The sequence below is a fragment of the Oscarella lobularis genome, chromosome 3 (genome assembly GCF_947507565.1).
Source record: "Oscarella lobularis chromosome 3, ooOscLobu1.1, whole genome shotgun sequence".
NCBI classification, from domain to species: Eukaryota; Metazoa; Porifera; class Homoscleromorpha; order Homosclerophorida; family Oscarellidae; genus Oscarella; species Oscarella lobularis.
In genome coordinates this window covers 2,802,963-2,814,309 of record NC_089177.1, presented here as the reverse complement: position 1 = coordinate 2,814,309, position 11,347 = coordinate 2,802,963, and the positions used below count along the sequence as shown (strand labels likewise).

The following is an 11,347-nucleotide window of genomic DNA, read 5'->3' as shown; positions in this document are numbered from 1 at the left end:
AATGAAGGTTAATGCTAGTTAACCGCCGTTAATGACGTCGCGCAGCGAGGCATGCGCGGCTGCAGACGCCGTTCGAAGCTACAGCGGCGGGCACGTTTTTCTTTTTCTCTATCTCTCAACAACGCACGTCGGTGTTTTCGCTCTTCTTTCTTTTCGATGACGACTAACGAACAATCGGCGACGATCCCCCCGCCCCTGGCCCAAGAGGGAGAGCGGACCCAACCATCATGGACGATGGGCAACGCCGAATTCTCGCAGCTCCTAACGCTTGCTGCTGCCACCGGCGCGGCGCAGGCCTTGGCACAGCAAGCGGCGATCGGCCCGACGCAACCGGCTGCGCCAACCGGCGACGGAACGCTTGCACAGCGGGCGGAAACGGACGTCGGACAGAATACAGGTAAAGGCGGGCAAAGAAACAACGCAACAGGGGGGGCGATGGGGGCCCGGTCGCGCAAAGCCGAAGGCAGCGGCGCTCAGATCGAGCGCTCCAGCGGGTTACGGTGAAGGGCGGGCGCGCCCAGCTGGCGGTTGGGGGACGCGATGGCGGGTCACGGTGCTAATTAAGGTGCGGCAGGTGCTGACGGTTTACCGCTGGCGGATCAGATTGCCCATGTCGTCGTGGCGGCAGATGGTGGTGCGAGCAGCGGCGTGCAGGCGAGTACGCCGCAGAGCGCGGCGGGCGGCAGCGGTAGCGCGGCGGCGGGTGGTACAATCGGCAGCGCATCGAGCGCGCCTGGCGTCGGCGCGCGCGGAGAGCGTAGCGGAGCAGAGAAATCGGGAGCTATTTCGTTTTTGGCGGAAGCGCTAAAAGGAGCGGCGGCGAAATCGGCGGCGACGCCATCGGCGTACCTCCTAGACGAAGGAGTGGCGATCCCGGGCAAGCTCGTCGCGCGCATCCAGACAAAAGAATTTTTCGACCTGGGGGAGCTACTCCCGGAGAACATCGAATGCCGGCAGGAGGATGAGTTTGCCCCGTTCCGCGACCTGGTGCTAGGCTCGCGGCGCGCACGGAAGGAAGTACCCAACATTACAGCGTGGGTACGGTGCTTCGCCGCGTACGCTATCGTGCGATGCGCGAAATTTCCGGAGGACGCGCTCCCGCTGCTGGCATATCAACGCATCGTGGTGCGCCTCGCGGAGACGCGCGGCGGTTTAGGTTGGCGCAGCTACGACGAGCGTTTTCGTCGGCTGGCGGCGGCGAACCCAAGCAGTCAATGGTCGCGCGCGGACGGAAACATCCTCGGGGAGGTTTACTACAACCGCGCTTCGCCTGCAAGATCCGACGGTATCGACGCATCGGCGTGGTTGAACCGCCCACTGGCAGCAGCCCGCGCGCGGACGCCGGATAGAGGAGCACGAGCGCCTATAAGCGGCGTCTGTCTCGACTGGAACAACCGCGCCAGGTGCCGGTTCGGCGCGGCATGTCGTTTTCGCCACGTTTGCCTGCAATGCGGCGATGATCACAAAGCGTCGGTGTGCACGCGCGCGGATGCGGGTGAGCGTCTTCCTCAGCGCGAGCGCTCACCGGTGCGGCGCAGCGTAAAAGGCAAGGAGTAGACGCGGCGGCAACAGTTGCATGAACAAATGTGTTGGGTAGTTATGTGGGTACGTGTGAGTTGTGGAAGGGATAAGATTGCCGTGAAGGGTTTGTGTTGACGTGCGCTCTGTCCTCACAGGCGAGACAGAAGGGATCACAGCGCCTGAATGCAACGTCTTCCGCGGTCGCTACCGCTATCGGGCGGACTTGAAGGCGCTTGACGCGTGCGTTAGGAGCGATGCGGCGGAGACTGAGCTTTCGCACGAGCTACGGGCGACGTCGTCACCAATCCGCGTTGAGCAGTGGCGTCGCGGCCTCGCGTCACATCCCGACCGATCGTTTGCGGAATACATTTGTACAGGCCTCGAAGGCGGATTCCGCATTGGCTTTGCGGGAGGCTCCGGTTTACGCAGTGCGCAAAGGAATATGGGCTCGGCGCGAGCCAACGCGGCGGTTGTTCAAGAATACCTGGAGGGCGAGGTGCACGCTCGACGCTTAGTGGGGCCGCCGCCGGCGGGGCTGCGGTGCCACGTGAGCCCATTCGGCGTAATCCCAAAACCGCATCAGCCCGGAAAATGGCGCCTGATTGTCAATCTGTCCGCGCCTGATGGCCTGAGCGTGAACGACGGCATTAGCCCGGAGCTCTCGTCCGTGCATTATGCAAGAGTGGACGATGCAGCCCGGTTGGTGCTAGCGGCGGGGAGAAACGCGCGCCTCGCGAAGCTGGATCTCAAGTCGGCATATCGTATGGTGCCGGTGCACCCCGCCGATCGGCCGCTGCTGGCCGTGCGATGGCGGGAGGAGGTATGGCTTGACGCGGCTCTCCCGTTCGGTCTACGCTCGGCTCCAAAGATTTTCTCCGCGGTCGCTGACGCGCTGCAATGGATCATGCGGGAGCGGGGAGTTGCAATGGGAATCCACTACCTGGACGATTTTCTGTTCGTTGGGAGAGCGGATACCAGCGAGTGCGGCGACAGCCTGCGGATTGCTCTAGAGGCATGTCGCGACCTGGGGATGCCGGTGGCAATGCACAAGGTGGGAGGCCCCGCTACAGTCCTGGACTTCTTGGGCATCGAGATCGATTCGGCCCGCGGTGAGCTGCGCCTGCCACCCGCTAAGCTCGGGAGACTGCGTGCTAAGCTGGCGGAGGCGATCGATTCAGTACGATGGTCGAGGGCATGGACAAAGCGCGAGCTGCTGTCGCTGATTGGAGTGCTACATCATGCAGCGACCGTCATAACGCCGGGACGGGCCTTTGTGCGCCGGCTCATCAACCTGTCGCGGATCCCCAAACGGCTGCACCACCGGGTCCGTTTTAGCCGGGAGGCGAGAGAAGATTTGGAGTGGTGGTCAGCCTATGCTGATCGGTGGAATGGGCGCGGTTTGATCGCGTCTCTCGGTTTTGGCCCTCCTCGCGCGAGGCTGCAAACGGACGCGTCGGGATCATGGGGCTGTGGAGCCCTAGACGTGACGGAGGGCACTTGGAGAGGCTTCGCCGTACGCTGGTCACCAAAGTGGCGAGAGATGGCGATCGCGCCCAAGGAGATGTTCCCGATCGTCGCGGCGCTGCTCCTGTGGGGCGATCGGTGGGCGGGCGGCACGCTGTTAGTCGAGTCGGACAACAGCACGGTAGTCGCTGCATGTAACAGAGGAACGTCGCGGGACGCGGCGCTGATGCGGCTGGTGAGGGTCATGCAGTTCGCCCTGGCGCATCGCAACTGCGCGATCAATGCGGTACATCTACCCGGGGAAAAGAATTGGGCCGCCGACGCATTATCACGGGGCGAAGCTCACCGGTTGTCTTCGCAGGTCGGCAAGTGGAGCGAGATCGCGCTCCCCAGCGAAATCGTGTCGGCGCTCGACGAGCTGGCGGAATCCGACCCCCGCTGGACGTCGGACAGTTGGAGGAGGCTCGTCGGCGCTATTTGAGCAAGGGGCTGGCGAGCGGCACAAGGAAGGCTTACTCCGCAGGACAACGCCGTTATCTTGACTTCTGCGAGCGCGCGGGGATCACTGGATTGCCTACTAACGAAAATACACTATGCTTATTTGCAGCTGCACTCGCTGAAGAGGGTCTGCTTGCGGCGACAATACGAGCTTACCTGTCGGCGGTACGCAACCTTCACGTGGAGGAGGGACTGGGGGACCCTCTCACCCCACGGCCGCCGCGGCTGTCCCTTGTCGTGCGTGGGATTCAAAGGGAGCAGGCGGAACGGGGAGCCGGCGGAGGTGATACTCGCCTCCCGTTCGACGAAAAAATGTTGGAGTGCGTGCGAGAGGAGTGGAAGAAGAGCCGTAGCAGCTATGAATCGGCGATGCTCTGGGCAGCGGTTTGCGTTGGTTTCTTCGGCTGCTTGCGCACGGCTGAGTTTCTGGTATCGACACCCGGCGAGTTCCGCCCGCATCGGAATCTAACCGCGTCGGACGTGGCCGTCGACAATCGACAGGATCCGACCTGGGCGAGGCTACACATCAAATTCTCAAAAACGGATCAATTCGGCGAGGGAGCGTACGTGTTCTTGGGGCGAGAACATGCGGGGCGATGTCCCGTAGCGGCGCTGTTACAGTACATGGCGCGGCGGGGTGCGGGCGAGGGCCCGCTCTTCCAGTTCCCCAGGGGGGACCCGCTGACGCCTCGTCATTTTGCGCAGGCGATACGAAGCGCGCTGACAGCGAGAGGGATGCCCGCCGATCGAGTATCAGGCCACAGCTTACGCATCGGAGCGGCAACGGCGGCGGCGAGAAGTGGAAAGGGGGAAGAAGCGATCCGGGCACTGGGACGATGGAAAAGCAATTCGTACAAACGGTATATTCGCTTGGCGAGCGCAGGCGAACCTGGAACGACGCGGCGCTAGCGGCTAATTGACGAGATTTCGCTAATAAAGGCGACAGGCGCATGCGCGAAGACACGTAGGCAGGCACGCGCGTCGTGGGCAGAACACATAGCGAAGGGGACGCGCCTAGGCAGGCAGGATGGATGGGTCGGTGGCTTTGCCTTCGGGCCACCTCCCTGCCTCGGCGCTGTCTGCAACGCCAGGCAGGGGGCGTTACGTGACGCAGGCGGGCTCGTCACGTGATGCGGTCACGCCCCCGCACCGCAGACTCTTCCGGATTCGGCAGAGCGAGCGACCCGTCATTAATGAAGGTTAATGCTAGTTAACCGCCGTTAATGACGTCGCGCAGCGAGGCATGCGCGGCTGCAGACGCCGTTCGAAGCTACAGCGGCGGGCACGTTTTTCTTTTCTCCCCGTCCCCCCCTCCCTCGAAGGTTCCGCCTATGGCGTGATCTCAGGGCTGGTCGGTGGCTTTGCCTTCGGGCCACCTCCCTGCCTCGGCGCTGTCTGCAACGCCAGGCAGGGGGCGTTACGTGACGCAGGCGGGCTCGTCACGTGATGCGGTCACGCCCCCGCACCGCAGACTCTTCCGGATTCGGCAGAGCGAGCGACCCGTCATTAATGGTATGAATACCTTAACGCGCGCTTCGTCTTGTCTACGTAACGTGTTTTCGTGTGTGTCCTTCTTCTCGCGAATCATGGCTGAAGGAGACATTGCAATATGGTTCAAAGGCATCCCGATTGTTACCAGAGTATGGTTCAGCCTGTGTGTTCTATTCCCTTTGGCTGGACGAATTGGCCTTCTAAATCCTCTGTACATGATCCTCGAATACGGATTAGTTGTATATCGATTCCAAGTACGACTCCTCTTAAATCCCAAAAATTGATAGAAAACGTGTCTAGTAGATCTGGCGCTTGCTTACGTGCGCCGTATTCTACGTGATCTCACCTGCCACTGGCTTTCACTATCTAATGAATCTCTACTTTCTCTACAGCTATTCGAGACGACTAGAGAGCGGTAGAACACCTTCGTCAAAAAGAATCAGAACGTTATTGCTTTTTTTTCAGGTGTATTTGATGGCAGGTCAGCGGATTATCTGTTCATGGTGCTCATTCATTGGGCAATACTTCTGGTAAATAAAAGACTGGAAAACGCGCTTCTGTTTAATATTTGTTTACTATACAGGTGTTAGGGCTCTTGGTTGGTCTCTGGGTAAGTGAAGCACCAGCATCCCGTTAGAGTCTCAGACTACTGTTGTAGCTCCTAATGGACTCTCTCGTTATGTCGGTTATTTACGTATGGTGCCAATTGAATCAAGACGTGATTATGCAGTTCTGGTTTGGGATGCAATTTAAGGTGCCGAAAAAATCCCCAGAACTTCAACCAATCCCTACATAATATCAATAGGCTATGTATTTTCCTTGGGTTTTGACAATCTTTGGAATGGTGCTCAGAGGAGGGCAAGCTAACATCTTAGACACGGCTTCTAACGTTAGTCTAACTTCTTATTCACTTGTAGTGGCGTAGAGGAACTGCTCGGAATCTTTACTGGTCATGCCTACTTCTTTCTCATGTTCAAGTATCCACAGGACTTTGGTGGAAGAGCCTTTCTCTCCACTCCCCAGTTTCTGTATGCAATAATGTAATGTGTAGTCAAAAATCAATTTCTCTGGTTTCAAGGTACAAATGGCTACCGAACAGGCGAACAATTGGCGGCTTTGGACAAGCGCCAATTAGCCGAAGGCAAGATCCAAGCGCAAACGTCGGGGGCGGTCGACATGACTGGGGACAAGGCAACGTTCTCGGAGACTGAGCACATGTCTCTCCTTATTTTAACACTTGCTAGATAGTGGCATAAACTAAACGTTTCACTGCTGTCACCCACGGAAAATAAATTTCCGTTTCTGTGCAAATGGTTCTAGGAGCGTGCAACAGACTCATTCATCGTCGTCGTCGTCGCTATCCAATCCTAACTGCTTTAAAAGGGAGAAACCACTGTTGGCTGGTACGCTGCTGCTCTCGCGCGGCACATCTCCGCTGTTGCTTAGCCCAAGGGCGAGTCCAACTCCATCCGCGGGCACAACTTCCTTAGGCTCAACCTACGGAGAAAAAGATCGCCTGGAAGGGAAAGCATCAGAGTCTGTACTGTACCTTTGCAATGGCATCAGTCAAGTTTTTCGCGATTTCCAAACCTGAGAAAAGAATCTTAGACAAAGACTTCTCTTTCAATGTATTCTACCTAGTTCTTTCTCTACAGACGATACGCTAGCAATGGCACCGTCTCCAGCTGCACTGCTACCAAGACGTTTATTTTGAATGTCCTGCAAGTCGTCGAGGCGCTGAGCGTTTTCGTCGAGAGTACGCTGCATTGACCTTGAATAATTAAAAAAAGCACGTGTACATTGTTCCAAGAAATGCGCATTTGAACGTACTCAGCTGGATTCAATTTCCCAGCAATATCCGTAAGAAATGAAACGTCAATACCTTCTTTCTCTAGGCTCAACAATGACTCGATGTTGACGTCTAAAGGTATAAAATTTTATGCCACTCGTGTACAATAAAACTGCCTCCTTGCCTAGGCTAGCGTCCTCTTTCTTTTCTTCACTTCTACTAGGTTTAATCTTCTGCAACGAATGAGAAGAAATAATCTGAGACACCACAAAAAAACAAAACGACTATTGCGTACTTCAGTTGGTGCCTTTTTCTTCATCAGAGCTGCGTGTTTGCCGTCTGTTAGGCTGGTCAGTAGCTCAGCGACGACAGCGTGAGCCTGACTAGACGCATCCTCAACGAATCTCTGCAGGCTGAGAGAAACCGAAGCGTCTAGCAAGACACACATACATGTACTCACTCGCTGTACCTTTGGGCGTACTGAACTCCTGTCTTATCCCCATACGTCGTCACCAACTCATCTATGTCCTTTCTCTCATATGGATTGGCCAAGGGTGCAAAAGAAGAAAAGGGCCCATAAAACAGGTAAGACACTGCGAGGAACAAACGATGGCGTTCCTAGCTTTCCCTTTACGCTTATCCTCTCACCTGGAACGCCTTGTGCTTTCTTTCCCTTTTCCGCCGAAACGCCACCAAGCTGATTCCGTCCTTGTTGAAGACCGCCAGCCAGTGAGCCAAGAGTAACGTCCGAGGAAGCATTCTCTGAGCATAAACTGAAGTATAATGTGGAGGCATTCAATTCGCTCACCCTTATTTGCATCAGGATTTAAAAAGGTCAGTCTTGTACTGCCATCATCCGCACAATGCAAGATGCCCATCTAATAAACGAAAATAATTAATGAACACTCGTTTTAGAGCTCTCAGTCGACCTTGTTTCCTTTCTGTTTCACTCTGAGTCTTGCCTCCTCTGCCATTTCTGCCGTTTGCTGAGCAATCTCGTCCGCATTTTCATCAAGGTTGGGAGTTACGCTCTCTGAGGGATTTAACAAGCCATAGTGTCTATAGTATGTCACGATACAGTACATGTCATCACGCTCCACTCCAATTTAACCTTGATCCTTGCATGCCAAGCCATAGACGAGAATCTACAGTTCCGTCAACATCGGTCACATTAATTTCCTCGTCCGCGCCTCTAGTCGATCTCGTTGAAGTGCCAGTTGCGTTTGCCAGAGACAAAGAGGCCGGCATGACTTGCTTAGCAGGACTCAAATCATTCTGCGGTGAAAACAAATCAGTATTTTGATGTCACGTTGAAACAATCTTACTTTCATTAGTTTGATGGCATGCGCTAACAATTTGACAGCCTCTCTATAGTAGATCGTATCGCGCCCATTGTACACAGTGCAGTTTACACACATTAATTCAACATCATCCTGTACAGAGAGACCCAGTGAGTAAAAATTTTCAATAATCCGCTACTTGCCTTAAAATCGTCAACCGAACTATAGGCAGACTTGTCGATTTTCGTACGCAATTTCTTGAAATCCATTGGCTTTTTGATAATGCGAGAATAGCCCGGTGCAAAGCTGTCGCTCACGGGCATAGCAAAGAATTTATGGACGTCCTTCCTGAGAGCACAGCACAATAGGAACAGAGAAACTAAACGAACAGTGCAACCGAAACCTCTGTAAAGCAAAAATATAACGAAGAAGATCAGCCTTCAACTTTTTATCTGAAGAAAAATTCAAAAGATCGATTCATTAGGGGCCTACACGTACGGTACCCTTCATTCGATCCGGTCGATTCGTAGCCAACATCTCCATGGGCATCTCCATAGCTCTATCAAGAACACACGTATATAAAAAAGATTTGTCCTTACACTGACTCACCCAGAACTACTACTACTTGTGTATCTCTCCATTCCAGTCATTGTCATGGGTATCGACGGTATTCGAAGCTTCAGCGATTCTCCCAACGAAGTCCTCCTCCCCAGGCCACTATCCCCGCCGCCTAAATCCGTCGTGGGAGCGCTCGAGTCTAACATCTCCCGTTTTTTGTGTTTGGGTCTGTGGTGTTTGTGCTTGTGTTTCTGGACTCTGTGGACGATCGAGTAGTCGATTCCAGGCGATGGGAATTGAAGCGGCGGTTCGGAAAGCATCGGTTGCGGCGGTGGCGGCGATTCGACGACCGTCGTCGACTTCGTCTTTTTCTTTTTCTTCTTTTTCTTCTTCTCGGCGCGGGAAAACGATTCTGCGACGTCGATGCGTCGCGACGGGACGCTGAAGGTCGACGTTGGTGGTGGAGGCGGCGGAGAAGGAGAAACGACTCGGCTGGAAGCGCCGCTGCCCATTTTTAGAACGAGTTTCAGCGGTTTTGGCTCGTTCGCTGCACAAACGAATCATTCTAGAGAATCCTCCAAGTGTAGCGTACCCTCCGGTGCAAGAATGTTAGACCGGTGATGATGCTTCTTATGTTTTTTGCCCATTTTTCGAGCGGAGTTTCACTGGCGTTGCGTGCGTGCGTGCGTTAGGCTCGTCGAGTGTTTACGTGCAGAGTTTACGTGTTTACTACCTCCTGTTGTTTACCGGGTTTCCTCGCGCTTCCCTTTTCGTTCTTCGCCCAATAAAAACAGGATGCAATTAGACTAAATCACGGTTGTGAACCCGGCAGTTGGCGAAAGACGATGTCGTTCGATCCAGGAGACGAAACGTCGTCCGCCGTACAATTAGGAGCAGCCCTCAAGGAAGCATTGAAAGGTTTCGCAAACGAGCAACGCGCCGAGAACGATCTTTGCCAGGCATTGACGGAATACAAGCTCTTTTGCTCTATGGGCCGATGTCCGGTGGTCAACTGTCCGGAGGAAGGCGACTGGGCCGTCTTTACGTCGGAACCGTCGTTTGCCGCACTCACGGGCCCTATATCGTTACATCCGCTCGAAGGAAACGAATGGAGCTGTGAGGTGATCCTAAAGGTTGGCAGGCGCTATCCAGACGAACCTCCTACGCTCATGATACGAATGCCTGCGGAGTCCTCCTCGTCTGGGCATAGATATGAAGACCCTATTGTTGTCACAGATCTGCCGTATCTGTCCAATTGGACTCCCCGCACGTCCCAACTCGATCGACTCCTTCGGGCCCTGTGCGATCGACTGGAGGGTCGAGACGAGGGGTCGCTAAGACGGCACGTCGGCGAAGTCGGCGAGCTTCGGGCGACGGTGGACTGGCTGACGCTTCGTTTGAACGGCAGTGCCGTTTGTTATAACGAGGCAAAAAGACAGCTGGAGACGCTTCGAGAGGAAAGGGATATGCTTAGGACTCAATTGGAACGGTCCAGCGTCGAAAAGGAGCGATTGGCGCAACTACTTTCGTTTGAGCTCAAAGAGAAAGAGAAATTGGAAAAGGAAGTTGAAAATGAAAGAGCGGCGAGACAGCAGGATCTTAGATCAGCGGAAGCAGATAAGAGAAAACTGAAACTGGAATTGAAAGCTGAGAACGAAAAAATGCAGAAGACGCTCCAAGACGAATATATTGACAGCATCAGGATTCAACCAGATGAGGTAGAAATCTTGGAAACGAAGCTGGGAAGTGGATCATTTGCAGGTTAGCATCGAATCTATAAAATGACCTTTACATTTGGAGTAATATTTTTTGTAGATGTCTACATGGGCGTGTGGAAGGGAGCTCATGTGGCTGTAAAGAAATTTCACGCTGCGCTACAGGGGCAACAGTACTACGAGAAATTGTTTTTGCAAGAAATAGCCCTTTCAGCTCGTTTTCGTCATCCAAATATTGTTCAGGTTTGTGGGGTGACTACGATTGAGAGAAATCCTATTCAGATTATTATGGAAATGCTCGAAGCGTCGATGGTTGACGTGCTTGAATTTGAATCTGGCCAGAGTCTTGTCTTTCGCGAGCAGATTGATTTGAGTGAGAACATCTGCAGTGGAATATCCTATCTCCATCAGCAGAAATACATACACTGCGACATCAGATCATCGAATATCTTGATTACTCGAGGAATGGTTGCCAAGGTGGGAGATCTGGGAGCTGCTCACGCTATTGGATCTTCGACGTCAGCAGGTCCGCTCAGTCCTCACTACATTGCTCCTGAACGACCAACGTTTGGCAGATCTACCATTAGTTCAGATGTATACAGTCTAGGCGTGACTCTGATTGAACTGTTTTGTGGCAAGGCTGCTAATAAGAGCGAGAGGTACATGCAGATACGGATGATTCAGGATGACGATCTACAGGATGTCTGTATGCAAGCTGTTGCTGAACAACCAGAAGAGAGATTGACTGCAGTTCAATTGCTAGAGAGTGTCTGCCAGCAGAAAGTAAAAGAGAAGTATATTTCGTGTCCATTGAAAAGAGTGGTAATTGGAAAGGTCAGAAGTGAGAGTGTCAGGTTGATTGAGTTGAAATGAGTAACTGTAACTTGTGATAATTTGTTGCATGAGTTTGATTGTGTTGTTGTTGTGTTCTTTCTGAGATTTCGTCTTTAGATAAAGCTCTAGGAAAAGGCTAGCTTTGAGATTTGTTTATCAATTTTGTCAATAAAGAAAGTTTGTTTGTAACAGATCAA

The 11,347-nt window shown here is 53.6% G+C and overlaps 4 protein-coding genes across 4 annotated transcripts; 3 read left to right on the top strand and 1 right to left on the bottom strand.

Moving 5' to 3' along the window:
* The first annotated feature begins 6 nt into the window (after positions 1-6).
* On the top strand, positions 7-1,643 carry LOC136185139 (uncharacterized). The gene is made up of 2 exons (XM_065972207.1): positions 7-397; positions 575-1,643. The coding sequence occupies exons 1-2, from the start codon at positions 52-54 to the stop codon at positions 1,555-1,557; spliced, it is 1,329 nt and encodes a 442-aa protein (XP_065828279.1). The 5' UTR covers positions 7-51; the 3' UTR covers positions 1,558-1,643.
* Positions 1,644-5,026: 3,383 nt separating this feature from the next.
* Positions 5,027-6,285, top strand: LOC136184746 (derlin-1-like). The gene is made up of 8 exons (XM_065971708.1): positions 5,027-5,228; positions 5,278-5,389; positions 5,440-5,504; positions 5,558-5,584; positions 5,633-5,728; positions 5,780-5,832; positions 5,892-6,002; positions 6,053-6,285. The coding sequence occupies exons 1-8, from the start codon at positions 5,070-5,072 to the stop codon at positions 6,183-6,185; spliced, it is 756 nt and encodes a 251-aa protein (XP_065827780.1). The 5' UTR covers positions 5,027-5,069; the 3' UTR covers positions 6,186-6,285.
* LOC136184738 (bromodomain-containing protein 9-like) lies at positions 6,172-9,405 on the bottom strand. The gene is made up of 17 exons (XM_065971698.1): positions 9,194-9,405; positions 8,653-9,148; positions 8,547-8,602; positions 8,447-8,495; positions 8,247-8,391; positions 8,089-8,196; positions 7,875-8,038; positions 7,693-7,822; positions 7,572-7,641; positions 7,412-7,525; positions 7,233-7,356; positions 7,059-7,176; positions 6,948-6,996; positions 6,805-6,895; positions 6,612-6,745; positions 6,524-6,564; positions 6,172-6,471 (listed from the first exon to the last, which is right to left on the bottom strand). The coding sequence occupies exons 1-17, from the start codon at positions 9,246-9,248 to the stop codon at positions 6,310-6,312; spliced, it is 2,106 nt and encodes a 701-aa protein (XP_065827770.1). The 5' UTR covers positions 9,249-9,405; the 3' UTR covers positions 6,172-6,309.
* Positions 9,330-11,343, top strand: LOC136184741 (uncharacterized). Its single transcript, XM_065971701.1, has 2 exons — positions 9,330-10,362; positions 10,417-11,343. Exons 1-2 carry the CDS (start codon positions 9,447-9,449, stop codon positions 11,187-11,189), a joined length of 1,689 nt encoding a protein of 562 aa, XP_065827773.1. The 5' UTR covers positions 9,330-9,446; the 3' UTR covers positions 11,190-11,343.
* Positions 11,344-11,347: the final 4 nt, after the last annotated feature.

Bases quoted from the DNA above. Each gene is read 5' to 3' on its own strand.
- LOC136184741 (XM_065971701.1), top strand. From the start codon at position 9,447: ATGTCGTTCGATCCAGGAGACGAAACGTCGTCCGCCGTACAATTAGGA. The intron at 10,363-10,416 runs GTTAGCATCGAA...TATTTTTTGTAG, and splicing joins GGGAAGTGGATCATTTGCAG to ATGTCTACATGGGCGTGTGG.
- LOC136184738 (XM_065971698.1), bottom strand. From the start codon at position 9,248: ATGGGCAAAAAACATAAGAAGCATCATCACCGGTCTAACATTCTTGCA. The intron at 9,149-9,193 runs GTACGCTACACT...TCGTTTGTGCAG, and splicing joins TAACATTCTTGCACCGGAGG to CGAACGAGCCAAAACCGCTG. The intron at 8,039-8,088 runs GTAAGATTGTTT...TTTTCACCGCAG, and splicing joins ATGCCATCAAACTAATGAAA to AATGATTTGAGTCCTGCTAA.
- LOC136184746 (XM_065971708.1), top strand. From the start codon at position 5,070: ATGGCTGAAGGAGACATTGCAATATGGTTCAAAGGCATCCCGATTGTT. The intron at 5,390-5,439 runs GTAGAACACCTT...CTTTTTTTTCAG, and splicing joins TTCGAGACGACTAGAGAGCG to GTGTATTTGATGGCAGGTCA. The intron at 5,585-5,632 runs GTAAGTGAAGCA...CTACTGTTGTAG, and splicing joins GGCTCTTGGTTGGTCTCTGG to CTCCTAATGGACTCTCTCGT.
- LOC136185139 (XM_065972207.1), top strand. From the start codon at position 52: ATGCGCGGCTGCAGACGCCGTTCGAAGCTACAGCGGCGGGCACGTTTT. The intron at 398-574 runs GTAAAGGCGGGC...AAGGTGCGGCAG, and splicing joins GGACGTCGGACAGAATACAG to GTGCTGACGGTTTACCGCTG.